Source organism: Carettochelys insculpta, chromosome 2 (genome assembly GCF_033958435.1).
Source record: "Carettochelys insculpta isolate YL-2023 chromosome 2, ASM3395843v1, whole genome shotgun sequence".
Classification (NCBI taxonomy): Eukaryota; Metazoa; Chordata; order Testudines; family Carettochelyidae; genus Carettochelys; species Carettochelys insculpta.
The window spans coordinates 222776367-222793599 of NC_134138.1; the positions used below are offsets into that span (position 1 = coordinate 222776367).

The 17233-nt window shown below is 46.1% G+C and overlaps 1 protein-coding gene and 1 long non-coding RNA gene across 2 annotated transcripts in view; one reads left to right on the forward strand and one right to left on the reverse strand.

The window, feature by feature from the left end:
- AHR (aryl hydrocarbon receptor) overlaps positions 1-16689 on the reverse strand; it is a 95796-nt gene extending 79107 nt beyond the window's left edge. The window contains exons 1-2 of the mRNA XM_074984656.1: positions 16191-16689; positions 3566-3753 (exon numbers count right to left, since the gene is read on the reverse strand). Coding sequence (XP_074840757.1) covers positions 3566-3753; positions 16191-16246 — 244 coding nt within the window. The 5' untranslated portion in view covers positions 16247-16689. The remainder of the gene's footprint in view (positions 1-3565; positions 3754-16190) is intronic.
- Positions 15501-17233, forward strand: part of LOC142007959 (uncharacterized) — a 29115-nt gene continuing 27382 nt past the window's right edge. The window contains exon 1 of the long non-coding RNA XR_012644050.1: positions 15501-15677. This is a non-coding gene — a long non-coding RNA (uncharacterized LOC142007959). The remainder of the gene's footprint in view (positions 15678-17233) is intronic.

Genomic DNA, 17233 nt, shown 5'->3' on the forward strand with positions numbered 1-17233 from the left:
TATAACCAAAAGTAACTCTTCTCTTTCCAAACATTATCTCCCCATTGCAAATGTTTTTTTAAAAAAAAACTTCTTTCTAGCCACTTTAAAAGTGCTGAATAATGGCACAAATTTTTCAAATCTTAGATAATTCTAGTTCTGAATATGAATACATTAATTCAAAGTTACTACTGCAACTTGCAGTAAATGTACATATTTCTTGTAGGTTGAAAACAATTAATATTCACCAGATAGGCAAATTCTTGAAAGTTCTGCTAAAGAACTCATTATTGTGCAACAAGGTTAAACACAAAGCATATACTCCAACTGTTCATCTTTAAATGTAATATTGTGTGCTGAACATATAGTTGAGTGAAATGGCTTTCACCCCAAAAGATGGGATTTTCAGTTCAGTGCTATAAAACCCTAATACAAATATGGATCTACTTATGGATGTTATGTATAAAAGTGCAAGCAGGCTTTTTTGGTGCCAAAACAACAATATACAATTAATCACTTTAAATGCATCGGGCTCTTTTGGTGTCAAGAAAACTATTTCCAATTAATCACTTTAAATGGATGGAAACTACTTCTACATCTAAGCTAGTCAAATACAAACAACTTATGACACACAAGTAAGGAACTGAACATTATGAGGCTTTTGGCATGCTTCCAGTTTATACTGCATAGGAGTAAGACCCTTAAGTCTGTGCAGTATTCATACAGACCCTGGACCATTATAACAGGAACCTCAGTATTTATTTCTGGACCTGGAAAGACCACATGAGGTTCAAGGAAGCTGAAAACTGCAATTTTCATTCAGTAGGAAATTCTGAAATCTGATTTATTCCTAAAGTCCATTCAAAATCAAAATCCTGGAATTTTATGTGAAACAAAATATTCATAAACATCTTATTTCGATGAGGCTGAAGTGTTCATTTCAACTTTCTTATAAAATTATTAAAAAGTCAAAAAAGCATTTACACTTTTCCAAAATGAAGCATTTAAATAAATAAAAAAAAACTACTGTGAAAATTTCAATGACAACTGGTACTTTATGAAACATCTAGATGTCACCAAAACAGCTAATTTGTTATAAACTGGATGATGCCAAGCACTCTCTCATTCCCAACGATGACTGACTGTGGCATAATGCCTCAGTTTCTCTTCTCTCATAGGACTCCGTAACTCAGCATCACAGTCCAAATAACTAATACTTCCCCCTTCTGGGGTCCAATTTATTTAGTCCTAGCACACCAACCCTCTAGGCCTCTACCCCAGTTCCATGACTCTCCTGGAATCTGGAGTCCCCAGCACTTCTTCACAGAGCAGGGTTCAATTCAATCTGTCTCTCAGTTCAGCATGTCTCCTTCTGAGTTAGGCGTTTGGTCTTCCAGGTCTCAATTCAACTTCCTTTATTCTCCATTAGAGTTAGTTTCATTCCTTACATCAAGCGCCTGCAGCTGCTTCCTTAAGCCACATACAGCTTCCTAAGCTTCTGTTGTGCTTGGGACTCCTAACTGAAGTGCCACCTACCAACTGAGCTTCCTCCCCCAAAGACTCTCCCTGGAATCTGTCTCTCCTTTATCCCCCCAGCCCTACCCTGAGCTAATCACATGACCTCATTCTTGACCACCTGGAGAGCTGAGCTGTGCTTATCAGGTGTGTTGAGGCACCATTTCCCTGACAGGGGTCATCCACTCTGATATGAAAAACTTTTCCAAGAAAATTTTTGACAAACTAATCTTGAACAGATGTCATATGCTATATTATCCTGATCCACCATGAAAAGTACTGCATTCACTGTTTATTTATAGAAACACCCAAAATATTTTAAAGGCCAATTTGCAAAATTTACCAGGATCAATTCTCAATAATTTTGTACAACAAAATGGTAGCCTTTATGCAGTGTGATCTTCGGTGTACAGAGCATGCAAAATCACACTTCCTGGAGGATGCCATTTAAAAATGGTGTCCTCAGTGCAGTCTGGGGTCACAGGAAACAATGGACCTGAACATGGGGTCATACAGAGTGGCTGTGTCCACTCTGAGCCCTCATGCCAACAGTTTGATGCAAATAAGCAGCATCGAAAATGCAAAATGGAAATGTATTTGCATATTCATGACTAACGTGCATATTAATCTGGTCAATTTCCATAGCACAGCAGAAATCAAGCAGTGTAGACATGGTTCTGCCCCAAACCGCCCAGCTTTGTTGGCAGTCACTTATGCCTGGTTTTCGGACAAAGGGGTTTTTGGCCAGCAGAACCACACCTACATGACTTGATTCCTGCCATTGTATGCAAATTAGTCTCATGAATATTCACATTAGCCATATGAATATGCATTTATGCCACCATTTTGCATTTTCAACACTGCTCATTTGCGTCAAACTGTCAGCACAAGGGTTCAGTGCAGACACAGCCAGTAAATGTTTGGGAAATGGAAAACCTAGAAGTAGTACTTTGGAGAAAAGGAAAAAAACAACTATTCAAAAGGTAGCAAACAATCATATCTAATCACAACAACACAGTTACAGTGCGGTGTTAAAGACAGAGGAAGTTAAAATGATCACACAAACTTTGCTGAAAAGGCTTTCAACTAAAATAAATAGTGTCATCAGAAGCTCAGTTTCCACACTAATATGGATGATCAATTTTAATTTCACATGCAGTTTGAAGTTCTACACTATTACAATCAACCAGATTTTATGTGGGCATGGTTTTCTTGCATTACTCAGATGATGCAAGAGAGACCAAATCTAACCACAAACCAGCCAAATAAGAATTTCCACAGTGGGGTGGGGGTGGGGGTCCTCTCAGGGGCATAAGACAACCAATCCAATTCAGCCAAGAGGGCAAACCAGGGAATGAAGGGGCAGCACAGACCTTTGTTCCACCAATTCTGAGCTGGCACAGGGAAGCATATACTGTTGGCTCAACATAGAATAGCTCCAAGAATGCTGTAGCTCAAACCCAAGCCAGGACCGATTGGCCCACAGAACTAGAGACCCTTAACTGGCTCCTTGTGTTCCTCTCCCTATCTTCACTTTCCTCTGCCAAGCAGAGCTTGAACACAGGAAAAAATCTGTCTTCATTAATTTAAGGAATTAGTTTCCTCCAACATGTTAGATGATAAAATATATTAGGTGATGGGGTTGCACGTATTAAATCCTTTTAATTGTACCACAATTATCTTTGTTGCATCAAGGAAAACATCAAACTGATGGGAAACACCTCTAAAATGCCCTACATTCAACAAATTTATCAAGATACTTCTTGGGGGGAAAAAAGCTCATCTCTTGAAAACCATTGCAAGTTTGAGGAAAAGGTCTGGAAGAATGATTAAAGGCAATATTGCTTCCAAATGCAAGCTGATGAGTTAAGTAAAATGTGAGTAGCTACATTTGGTTTTCAAGAAAATGGACAACTGATTTTGTACAAATACACTGTACCACACAGCCTGACACGTCATTAAAATATACATGCTTTAAACAATTTTAAATACTAAAACAACTGAAAGTAACATTCAGCACCAAACAGTGTTTTAAAAGCAGTTGAAGAAGAATTAAAACCTTATCTCTTACCATCAAAGAAACTTTTGGCTCTCAGGTAACTCACGCTAAGTCTAAGCACAGACAGTTTATCCAGTTTGGCAATAACATCTTGTGGGAAAGGCAAGAGGCTAGCCAAGCGATCTAACTCTGCATTCAATCTGTCTCTGTGTCTCTTGGATGGATTGGATTTGGCTCCTTCAGATGTGCATGGCTTCACTCTGTAGCAAAGAGAAAACACAGTATAAATGCACTCTGATCTCAAAATGATCATTCTGTAGTTAAAAAATATTAAGACAATAAGATAGTGAAGGTTTGCTGGACACCACAAATATTTAACATTTTAAGATGTAATATCTTCCCCAAAGTGACTTACACGTTCCTCAACAAAAAATTAATTTAGACTACAGCCATGAAAAACAAGCTTCATGGGAGCATCTGCTCATAAATCAGAGCTTAGAGTGAAAATTTTTTGAATGTTGAGAGAAACTTAACAGCAGTACGTTCTATTGTTTAGAAAAAAATAAGTAACAAATGTCACTAAGAATGTGCCACATACTTTATATATAAATAAGAGTTTTGCAGCATGTGTGTTAAGGGAGCCCTGTAAATTCACAGATACACTTTACATCCGCAGGTATCCTCATCCAGTGAGGTGGATGCAGATATCTGGGGCTCACTTTTGCAGATGTGGATATAAATTTTGTATGCATGCAAAACTATATATATTAATACTGTATAAAATTATACTCTTGTATCTATATTTATTCACTTTGGGTGCGTCTACACTAGCAAGTACATTCGAAATTAGGATTGGAAGACCGAGTTCTTTCGAAAGAAGCTGTGGAGCGTCTACGCTGATATGCTGCTCTTCCAAAATTAACTTTGAAAGAACACGCCTCCCCCCGTTCTTTTGAAGTTGGTCCTCTGCTCCTGGAATGGGAAAAGCGCCCTCTTTTGAAAGAATTTTGAAAGAGAGGAAGTGTAGACACTCTGTGGCCCGCTCTTTCGAAAGAGCGGGTCCTCCATGGCTGCGATCCGCTGGCAGGTGGTGATGCCGCTCACAGCACAAGCAGAGCTCTATGGCTCCTGCCCGCGCAGCTCCCAGCCACGATGCCACGGGGGAAGCCGCAGAACCTCCGGCACCGTGGCCAGCAGCCAAGACTCCCACCCACCCCACAGGCCGTCCAGGGACCGGAGGAACTCCCACCAGGAGGGGAGCCAGCCCCCGCAAATGTTGGGCCCCCTCCTGGACAGAGGTCGAGCTGCAGGACCTCCTCGCCCTGTGGGAAGACGAGGAGGTCCTGCAGCATACAGGAGTCCAGCGTCGAAATGCACCCGCTTTTGAGAACCTGGCCAAGGGCCTCACCAGCTGGGGTCACCCCACCCGAACCCCAGACCAGGTGAGGTCCAAGGTCAAGGAGCTCCAGCAGGCATACTGCCAGGCTTGGGACACGGCCAGGCGGTCAGAGGTAGCGACCACCAGCTGCCCCTATTATCGAGAACTGGACCACCTCCTTGGACCCAAGGAGGCGGGACCCCCAGCCATGTAACTGGACACCGCCGACCCCACAACCAAGCTGGGGAGACAGACCAAGGGGCAAGACTGTCCCGGACCACCAGCCACATGCAGGCGCCCCCCCCAAGGATCCAGGACACCAGTGATGACAAGAGCTCTAGTGAGGGGGCCCTCATCATCGGCATGCCCTTGGGCCCATCCAGCCCGGCCCCCTCCAACCGTGCCTCCTCCAAGTTCCTGGACAGACCCACAGGTATGTACCTTGCATGCTGGTGGCCATGGGGCGAGGGCACGCAGTCCAGCCCAAGGTGGCCGCAGCCCACCCACAGGGATATCAGCCCCAGGGCACGGGCATGCCAGACGGCCCCGCTGCCCCAGCCTCACAGGACTGAAGTGTGGCACCCAGCACCATGCAGGCCAGACAGTACCACGGGCCGCTGGGCTGCAGAGGGACCGAGGGAGCTAGAGGAGAGCCCGTGCTCCCACAACCCAGACTGGGAACCCCAGATGCAGTCCCTGCAGGACCGCCAGGATGGGGCAGGCAGGATGCAGGGGTGGGTTCAGTGGGTCCCTCACCGGGACTAATGGCCCGTTCCTCTCCCCTTATGTCTCCACAGCTCCAGCAACCAGCAGCTCGACCAGCCCCGCGATAGGCCCAGGGAGCACCACCACAGAAGGCATGGGGGAGCGGCCTAGGCCTCGGTCTGGGACAGAGCAGGGCTGCCACTGGTCCCTCCGTTGGTGCCACCAGGCTGGGGAGGAGGCGGCAGGGGACACGGCCCACATGGCCACCCTCAGGGAGCTGACGGGCATCATGCAGGAGTGACCTGCCATGGAGCGGCAGGCATGCGACCGTGTGGGGTCCAACTTGAATGCCCTCACCCAGGCCGTGGTCGGCCACCTGGCCGCTGCCATCACAGGTCACTCCTGCATCCACACCCCCCGTCACCCCCGCACTGTCCCCCATGCCCTCCTCACCTGTGCATCCCCCCTCCCTCCCAGCGGTTCCCCCTTGCCCAAATCCCACAGCCCCCTGGCCCCCCATAACGTCCCCTCCCCCAAGGAGGCCGACCTGGAGGCCCTGCTCCCCCCCCACCTCCCCCCAGCCAGCCTCATTCGCCTGGCCCACAGCCTGCTGGTCAGAGTTGGCCAAGCCCCTGGCCGGCCCCTCCCCCGTGCCGAGCCCGACACAGGTGCAGGGACCGCACCCAAGCCACGCCCCTACCTCCCTCTGCCACCAGCCTGGGCCCCGGCCCAGCCGGACCCCCAGACCTGGGGAGGAAGGGAGAGGAACGGCAATGCGGCTCCCAGGCATCAGGCCCCCTGGAGGGGTGAGACCCCCACTCCCTGGGACCCCAGCCACCCTCCCCGCTCCCATGTAAATAGTTCTCCCCATTCACCTTCCCCTCCCATGTAACTAGCTCCCCCCACACATGTATATAGTTCTCCACGTTCACCCCCCCCCACACGTGTATATAGCTCCCCCTGAATAACAAGGGGCACAGTTTTTCCTTATAAACTGTTTATTTTTATGGTTTACCCTGTGTCCTCCCGTGCATGGGTGCTGGTGGATGTGTGTGCAGGGTGGGGTCAGTTACCATGGCCCCTGCTCAAAGGCCTGGCACAGGGCCTCCCTTACACACACCCCACCCTGCTGGGCCTGGTGGCATGGTGCAGCAGGGGGCTCTTTGTACCCACGCCCCGCCTTGGTGGCCCACCTCTGCATATAGGGCTCGCGTTTTGCCTCCACCAGGTTAGGGAAGGTGCAGCAGGCCCTGACCACCGCCAGGACGCTGGGGAGGCCCACTTCCAGCCTGGTGTAGAGGGATCTAAAACGCTTCTTGAGGTGGCCGAACACCCGCTCCACGGTGTTCCAGGTGTGGTTCAGCCACTCATTAAAAAAGGTCCTGGCTCGGCTGGGCGTGCCTCGTGTATGGCCGCATCAGCCAGGCCTGCAGGGGGTAGGCCCCATCTGCCACTATGCAAGGCAGCATCGTCGCGTCCCCGATGGGGAGCTCCCACCGGAGGATGAAGATCCCCTCGGCCATACAACGTCCCAGTCCTGAGTTCTGGAAGACCCTCGCATCATGGGCACGGCCGGACCAGCCCACGCAGATGTCCTTGAACTGGCCATTGCCATCGACCAGGGCCTGCAGGACCACTGAGTGGTAGCCCTTGAGGTTCACATAGACCCCGCGGCTGTGGTCCGGGGCCCAGATGGCAATGTGGGTGCCATCCAGGGCCCCCAAGCAGTTGGGGAAGCCCAGCTCCTGGAAGCCCCGGATAGCATCGTCCATGTCCCCGACATGCACCAGCTGCCTCAGGAGCACCTTGTTGAACACCTGGACAACCTGCAGGGCATAGGGGGGGCATGCTCATGAGCGTGGGGTGGGGTGTGGCTTGCCCGCCTGTGCCCGTCCCTTAGATCTAAGGATCTGGCTTTTGCATGGTTGTTTAGATAAGATGCAAATTTCAGCAAATAACATTGCTGGCCTACATCAGTAGTTATGACTGACATATGTATCACCTTAACAATTCTTCTCTCTAACCCTGTTCTTTCTTTCTTATTAATAAATATTTAAGTATTAGATATAAAGAATTGGTGAGTGTGTTGTCTGGGTAAGTACATATTGACTGGGGTCTGGAAGAATCTGTGTGCTGTTGGGTGACATTGGTGTAATGACACCTCACCTGAACTTGGGGGTTGTTGGTCCGGCCTGATAGAGCAGCTGAGTAGCCTGTGGGTTTGAATGGTGTGGCTTCTGGCTGGCCAGCGGGGCTGGCATAAGTGCTGTGGAGGCTGGTTGGATCCACCTTAGTAATAAGGAAATCCCAGCCTGTGGCTGTAAGTGGCCTGGATTTTAAGCAAAGGTACCCTGGATTGATTTCTCTATCTGTGCCCAGAAACTCCGTCCTATCACAGCATGATATACTGTCTGAAAGCTTTATGCATGCCTACCAGGCTTCATTTAGCCTACATAATCTTAGGAATATTTATTTCCAAGTATTACATACAAATTAATAGTTTGTACTGGCCAGAAACTAAATAAATAAAAACACCCTTCCCTAATGTAGATACCACTGGTGAAAACATGATTTGTATTGTAAAACAATTTTATAACTTCCACTTAAATGCATGAGAGAGAGAGAGAGAAAGAATGGACATCAAATAGTGAAATACATCATGTTTTTAGACTTCTTCTCCTTCTGGTTCCAATTACTGAATATCCTTGTGGGAGGAGGGGTTGATAGAGGGAAGATCAAAAAATTGTCAGTATTTATTAGTTTAAATCTGAGCCTTCCAAACCTACTTTAAAGGACCACCTCTTGTTATTCTAGTATCACTTGTCCACTACTCTTGATTGGGAAAAACCTTGTAACTTATCTCCTTAACATTCACTCTCACTATAAAAATGAAGTTGGTCTGTTTTACACCTTAATGGGGTGTACACCCTCCCTCTTTTCTTATAAGGAATCTGTAATATGATAGGGGCTATTGTACTGTTCACTGACAACATACACATGTAAACCACAGGAATAACCACACCATCAACCTATAAATTCACTTCAATTAAAGCTAAGTTGATTGCTGAAATAAGGCTCAGCATCCTCACAGCTCCAATGGAGGTTAGTAGTACAGAAATGGGCAAGATGGAAGAGATGGAAAAATAAAAAGGGCTATGAAAATAATGTCTTTTAAATCGAGACTATATGCAAAGCTAAAACATCTCGCCATGTATGGGTATGTCATACAGTATAATACAAAAAGTTAAACAATACCTGGTTAAGAACAGTATTAGAACTAACACCTCAATTATGAGCTGTGGCTTTCCGAGTGACACTGAACCCAACATGGGCCATGTGACATCAGGCTACCTGCAGCTGACCACAACCACAGCGATTAGTTTAAAGGTAGTTCTCTAAAGCTTTTGCTCAGACTAATAAAAACAAATGAAGTCTACTTATTCTAGGAAAGCATTTGTTGTAACCAAACCATGACAACTGACAATTTTTTAAAACAGACTGCACAACACAAAGCTTGGATTTCAATACGGGTCTCCCAACATTTCTTTAATAATCCTTAAAAGTAACACTGAGCCTCAATGGCCGTTTCTACACAGGCCACTTTCAATACATGGCCCGAAATATGCTAATGAGGCACAGATGCAAATTCCCCATGCCTCATTAGCATACAGTCACGTGATATGGAGTCTGGAAGACCCTTCTTCCGGACTGCAAAACGCCGTGTAGAAGCATGGCCCCAGGGGAGCTTCCAGAAGGAAGTCCTTCTTCTGGATGCCCCTTCTTCCTGCAAATTTTGGGAAGAAGGGGCCTCCAGAAGGAGGACTTCCTTACGGAAGACCCCCAGGGACCACGCTTCTAAACGGCGTTTTGGAGACCAGAAGAACAGTCTTCTGGACTCCAAATCACGTGACCATATGCTAAAGAGGCATGGGGAATTTGCCTCCGTGCCTCATTAGCATATTTCAGGCTGTGTATTACCATGCCGAAAGTGGCCTGCGTAGAAACGGCCAATGAGTCTAAGTTGTTAACATGCACTAACACTAATTAATACAGAGTCAGCTTTTAAAAAGTATTGCTTCAAGAACAATCACAACAGGTACAACAGGACTGAACTGCCTCCACTTGTACACCTCTATACTTTTAACTCAGTCTGCTATTCCTGTGAAATAGCTTGTAGCCTCCAATTGCTGTTAGTAAATTACTAACCACAAAAAGGTTAAAAAAAAACGTTACAATTGGCTTCCAATGCCACTCTCCCCTTTTGTATCAGAACATGCAAAATCTACTAGCAATATGACAAGCTGAATAGAATTTATTGGGCACATACTGTACAACTGTTTTAGTTCATGTTCAGATTTGTTCAAAAGCTGGAACAGTCCCAAAAGTGAAGGGGGTAAAAAGGAGATTGAGAATGATTAAGTTTTTATTTCCTTTTCCCCCATTTAAACTCATCCCACACATATTGGCTGTGTCTAGATTGCCAAGAACTGTTGGCAAAAGGTACGTAAATTGCGCAACATATTTGGGTATCTTTGGCCGACAGTTCTGTCAAGAGAGGCTTCTCCAACATTTGGCCTGTCCGCACAGGGCCAAATGTCAGAACCCCTCTCCCCCAAACCCCATGTTGAGACACCCTTTCTTCCTCGTGGAACGAGGTGTACAAGGATGTCAACAAAATGCTATCTCTTCCAAGTGATCTGTAGTCTGGACACGTGCTCTTAACAAAAACTTCTGAAGTATTGTTGACAGAAGCCAGCAATCTAGACATAGCCATTGATTTTAGAAACACTGTATGCTGGATTTAGTAATACTGAGCTATAGGACACATGACCTATAACTAGAACAAAGTGAAGCAGTAATACCATTTGTAATTTTTGCTCATTTTTTCCCCCACCTCAAATGACATTTTCTTTAATTTTAATCCTATTCCATGCATAACCCAGGATATAAAAGTGACCCTTCTAGGAAGACAGAAAGAACATAGCAGCCAGTACTCAATGAGGAGGGCTCCACCAAACTCATGGCCATGAAAAATACATCACAGACTGTGAAATGTGGTCCCTCTCATGAAACCTGACCTTTTGCCCTATATTATACTCTTATAATACAGGGTAAACACATAAGTACAATAGATAAGTAAGTACAAAGTGTTTAACAAACTGAGGGGTCCAACCCAAAAGGGAGTCTCCAATCTACGGTAAAGAGATTGCTACATTTCTAGCTTTACTTCTGTATTGCCTTCAAAGCTGGGCGGCCAGAGTGCTGCCGCAGCTGACCATGCGCATAAATCTGAATACACTGCCACTGACAGCAGCAGCACAGAAGTCAGGGTGGCATAGTAAGGTATTACTACCCTGACTTCTGTGCTGCTGCTAGTGGTGGCACCGCCTTCAGAAATGGGTGGCCAAAGATCAGTGGCTGCTGGCCAGGAATCCAGCTGTGCCAGTCCTGGTGGTGGGGCTGCCTTCACGGCTCAGCACAGAGCCAGCAGCTGCCATGCTCCAGCTACGCACTTCTGAAGGCAGTGCCTAAGTAATAGTGACAAAACTGTGACACTATCCCACCCACCCAACACACTTGACAACCCCATTTTGCACTGGGACCCCTAGTCTGAGGAATGCCCACTTAAAAGCTTCATGTTTGTATTTTGTCATTTTTTTCCCAACAGACATTCATATTTCATCACAACTCCATGAAACTTAAGCTTTAAGTCACTGCAATCATGAGAATTGAGAATTTTAAAAAGCTATGATGGTGAAACTTAAAAAATGGACTGTGAATTTGGTAGGGCCCTAGCAATGAATGGCAAGAAGCATGGGGCAATATGTAGAGAGAGCTTCTGTTTCCCATATTCACAGTTAAACCTATAGTTTAGATCAGGGGTCAGCAACCTCCAGCATGGGTGCCAAGAGTGGCAAGCAAACCTGTTTTGATCAGCGCTCCAGATGGGCAATCACTTCATTAAGCAAATTCCGGCCCCACCCAGCAACTTAGAAGTTTTAAACTTCGAAGTACCAGCACACGTCTAGCTGCAGCGCACCCGCCGGTACTTCAAAGTGCTGAGGCAACTTAAGTCCCCTTACTCCTGACAGAGTTTAAAACTCTGAAGTTGCCATGGTGGGGAATTTGCTTAATGAAGTGCTGCCTATGCACGGCAGCACTTCATTAGTAAACACCCAACACCCTAATTACCACCCTTCCTTCAAAGGAAGGTGGTAGTGTAGAGAAGCCCATAGATGTCAAAAGGTTAAATTTCAGCAAGAGAGGACTGATTTTAAGATTGTTAAAACTGTTTAAAAAGGCAGGCTGCCCTTCCCTTCCTGCTGCTCTACTCTTTGGCTATGGTTCACTACAGTGATCTGTCTACAGAGGTTACCGTTGGAAGAGATGTTCCAACAACACTTCTGTTTGACAGACTGAATCTATGCATAAAAGTGGATCGATCTTTTGATCCACTCTGTTGACAAAAGGGCCCCCCAGACCATCTCCACAGCTTTTTTGTCAACTGTTTCTGTTGACAAAATGTACTGTGTGTGTAGATGCTCCACAAGGTTTGCCTACAAAACAGTCTGTTGAAAAGCAAAAAAAACTAATTAAAAAAAAATCTTAATGTCCCTGAAATAAGCAGAGTACATAAGTCTGAAATTTGAAACATAAAGTAGCGTGAAATGCTACGTATTGAAATTATAAATGAACCTACATTGTTTGTAAAAACCAAGATTGTATAATGACTACTCTTTGTATTAAGTGTAACTACAAATAATGAAAATTACCAAAATGAGCCTGGAAACTGCATGCTTATCTATAGGTAAAGAAAAATCAATGACAGTGAAAGTATCTCTACTTTGCATCTTGAACTACTATATTTTAATCCTAGCCTGCAGGATCACCCAGACAACAAAATAAAACAAACATTTCTGCGTATATTGTATGTGAAAAATCCATACAGGGAGCATTGGGCAAAACCAATAACTTATATTTCCTGTTCATTTTGTATTAGTTAAGAAACATGCAATATCTTTGGCTGGTATTTTGGTTTGTGTATATATGGTAATTAAACTTCTTAGCTGCCCTGCACCCCCCACCAGCACCACCACTTACTTAAACTCAAAAAATATTTAAAGTATATTAAATGCAAAATATTTTATCTAAAGACATCATAAGAAGTAAATACATATTAATTAATAAAGTCAAGGGAAGGGGATTAAATTTCACATACTGATCTATTTAGAACAAATCTAACTGTTTTGGATCCTGTATGGCATTAAGTTAACTCTATGGCTTATTATATATTAATAAAATTCCAGTGATTAATAAAAAAACCAGGAAACTTGAGAATTTGAATTCAACATATCTGAAATATTTAAAAAAAATCCATCGTCATTGCGAAACCCTTGGTAAACCTTTATAAACACCCGCAGGAAATGACCACAGGGGGGAGTCCAAATCATTCAATCAATAAATTAGAATTAGATGGAGGAAAATATAAAAGGAGAAAAGGTTCTAAGAAACAATATGTTCCCTAACGCATAGCTACGTATAGCTGGGTGTAGGTGGTGAAACATTTGTTTATCAGCCATTATTCTTGTTTAACAAAAGACACATTTAAACGAGCCAGAGTATTTCTCCAAAAATGCAAACAGTATTTTTTTAAACACATTCCAGTGATCGGGTAGTGCTGTATAGAAAGGATTATGTTCCAGTAGTCTGCACTATCCAGGTAATAGCCCACCTTATAGCATAGACTGTAGAAGATAACAGGAGTGGTTGGTTGTTATTGCTTTTTGACCCTGACCTGGATTCAAATTACCGAACTACTATGATTTTCAATGTTATTTTGAATAGAAAAAAATCAACGTATTTTCCACTTCGACTTTCTTGTGAACATTATGTCATTATACAGATGAGAAAAATATCTTTCTTAAAAGAAAAAGCGTAAAAACAATTTGCATTACTTCACTAAATATAACAGCATGTTAGCTCTTATTTTAAAACCATTTTTTGAAGCAGTTTGAAATTTTCTTAGGAAAAAGTTGACTTCAAAGCCGTTACTCCACAAGTGTCATGCATCTTAATTTGAGGAGAATCAGAGGCAAGTTAAATCTTTTTACAATAACGAACAAGACGCAATTTCTTTTAAAATCAGATTTGATAATCTGCTATTACTCTAGCATATTTTTCTTCTTTTTGGACAAGGAGTATAAATTATGATTAGTTCTTAACTGGGCAAAGCATAACCCTCAGGCCTGCAAATAATGTGTCTCCCAAGGCTGTTGACAGACCCTATAAATACAAAATCAGTTTGAAATTATGCATAAAAAGAGGGGAATAGGTATGGTACTCCATGTTGAACAAACAGAAAACAATTTTACACTAATTATTTGTCAATCCAGCAGGATAGCAAAAAATATGACTGATACAGTTTCTAAACATGTTGTAGGTTGGGACAAAATGATGACTAGATTAAAAACAAAAATATTTGCTCTAAATTAAGCAACATTTATTTTTCCCTTCGAATTGTAAAAAAGGCACCTTTCTTATGACAGACATTTCAAGACCGATATTAAACTTTTTAATTTAGTTTCCGCTCATACGTTGATTTACATAACAAAAGAAATAATTTCAGATTAAATATGGTAAGTATGGTAAATTAAAGAATGAGAGACTAAACTGGTTCAGAATCAGACATTTTTATATGAGGGTACAACATTAGAAACAGTTTTCGGATCTGACTAGAATTTTATAAGTAAGCAAAGCATAAAGACCTCTGATCAAAGGAAGTGAATATCTATACAACAGTTCCTTAAATCAAGATTTCTGTGTGCTTGTCTAAGAAAGAATGCAAACGGAGCTGGAAAGTTATTTGCAGTACAGCAGGTGCTACTGCGCTTGTGCCTCATTGAAGGAAAACCAAGCATTTTCCATATACATGTATATCTTGAAATAGGGCAACTACCTCTTTCTAAAACAAAAATTTATATTGTGTAACTGTTTTAACATGTCTGCTTCAGCTTGTAAGAGGCTAGCCACATTTATATTAAGTAAGTTTCATATTTACTACAGTATCTGTAATGTGTTGGTAGAAATCATCATACATTGCTTTTCACTGACTTATTCACTCCACAAACAAAAAGGACCTTGCTTAAACCAGTATTTTGCAAGGAACTTCTTTTCCAGTGTATGATTTTTCTTTTCAGACTGTTGTTTTTCAGTAATACTATTTGAAAAAGGCCATTTAAAAATAGTAAAAATTTAGGTTTGGCCATGAGTCAATAAAAAATAAGCCCCTGAGGAAAAAAGCAGCTAAGTAGACTACTTCAGAAATGTTAATTTATGCATTTCCATGCAGTAGATAAATGTGAAAGGTAACCATTTCTTCTAAACAGAAAATAATTTCAGATTAATCTTTTAGTGAAGCAGGTACAGCCTTGGGTCCTATTCTGTCTGTATTTATTTAATGTAATTAGCTTTACTCATGCAACTCAGTGCTTCCAGGGTCAGACTCTCCATTAACAGGTATGGTTTCTTTTTAAGATGTGGCAATCATTTCTTTGCTTGGAGTTTGCTTACTATACATTGCATTGGCAAAATAAAAATATTAAAAACCTGTTTTAAAATATCCCCACAACAGGATAACATGATCTTGCCCTGCCCTTTGTTGAAATGCCCCATGCACCTTGGCAGAAACGTCCACATTCAAAACCACCTCTCTAGATATCACAGTTGTGGGGTGAGGGGCGGGGGAATAAGACTTAATCCCAAAGTCTTTTATTAGTTAAAAATCGCAGTACCAGACCGTGTAATAGTCTGCTGCAGCCGGGAGTCACTGGTAACCTACAAAGCCACCCATGTGGGGACAAGCAGGGGGCAGCCGTGCACCCAGCACAACGTGCCTTGCCGCACATACACCCGCCAGGAGTCCTGCGCAGCGCCGCTGAGCAAAGCAAGAAACTGCTCCATCACTGGGGCCCATAAGACATTTTGAAAGGCTGCATTTATCGCTTCGCTCCGCTCCGCTCCACCCTCCTTTTAGCCGGCGAGGACTTAGTTGCCACCGCCAAGGAACAGCTACTGCCTCCAACGCCTCCTAGTCTAGTTCAGGTAACCCAGCCACGTTAAACCTAAAGCCATTTCTTCTTCCTCCCTTCCCCTCCCCCGCCTCCAAGCTCCAGTCTCCCTTTTAATCACCGTCCTTACACAACTGGGTCATCGGTGCCTCCTCACAACAAGGCTCTGAAGATTAACTAGAGACTTCCGGGGGGGTGCGGCCTGAAACGGGGCCCCCCAGACCCCCGGACATCAGTACACGCCCAGTACCCCCAAGGCTCCCACGGAGAAGAAACGCCCCACGAAAGTGAGCCAAGCGCTGCAGCAGACGACCCCCCGCTGCCCTGGCTCTGGCGCTGCCTCCCCGGGCCAACAGCGGCACAGCCCGTACAACACCCCGGCCGGCCGAGGCGCAGCCAGCGCAGAGCCGGAGGCTACCCCCCCCCCCCCCGGCGCTGGGCCAGCGGGGAAGGGGCTGGGGGCGCAGGCAGGGGCCGGATGGGGTGAGGCGGGGACAGCCCCGCAGTGGCTAGGAGCGGCCCCCTCCCGCCCCAGCTCGTCACTTACATTTTCTGCACGGGCTTCCGCCGCTTGCGACTGGCGTAGGTGACACTGGGGTTCATCCTGCCGCCGCCGCGGCTCCCCGCGCCGCCGCCGCGAGTCCCCGGCGAGCCCGCTCGGCGCCGCAGCCCGCAGCCGCTCGGCCCGGCCCGGCCCTGCTCGCCTGCAGTGCGCCGAGCGCCGCTCACCCGGCCGAGCAAGGGGGGCGGGGAGCCCAGGTGCGGCGCCGGCGACACCCACCGACCTGCTGCGTCCCCGCAAGGGACAGGTGCGGGGGCGGCCGGGGCTTTCCAGCTGCCCCCGCCCGGCTGCCGGCAGCGGCGGCTTCTCCTGCCCGGAGACCAGGGGGCTGCGCCAAGCCAGCAGCGCGGCCGAGGCTACCACCGCAGGCAAACACCAAGATCCCTCTACCCCAGTGCGGCCGCCGCAGGCCGGGCCAACGTCTGTCACCGGCCACCACTCCCGGCCGCTGCCGCTGCCGCCGCGGTCTCGGAGCCAGCCAACTACCCGGCCTCTGCTCTCCACGCCCCCGGGGGGGGGGAGGTGCCGGCGGCGGCCTACGTGAGGGAGCAGCCCGCGCCGCCATGCTGGGAAGGTCAGGCCTGGCGACGGGCCCGGGAGTCGCCTCCCGCCGCGCGGAGCCGAGCCCGGCCTCCCAGGCGGCGGTGAGACGCTGGCTCAGACGCCCGCCGAGCGCCGCCAGGGAGAACCGCGCGGAGCGGCCCAGCAACGGGGGCGAGTACCTGCCCGGCCCGGCCCGGCCCGGCCCGGCCCTGGCTGTGGCTGTGCCGCGGTAGAGCTCAAGCCCGAGTGCTGCGGAGCTCATGCCCAGCCCTGCGACCAAGCCCTGATTGCGACTGTGACACCGGGACAGATACAGGCCCTGGCTGTGTAAGGGGGAAACAGCCCTCGTGGGTCAACTTTTTAAAGGAAAAATATAATTACGACAAGGGACATGAGCTGCTACGTGCGGCTCAGTCCAGCGTCATTTTGGTTAGGGGTGTAAGTGAGCAGTCATGAGAGGGAGAGTTAAACACTCCGGATTAATT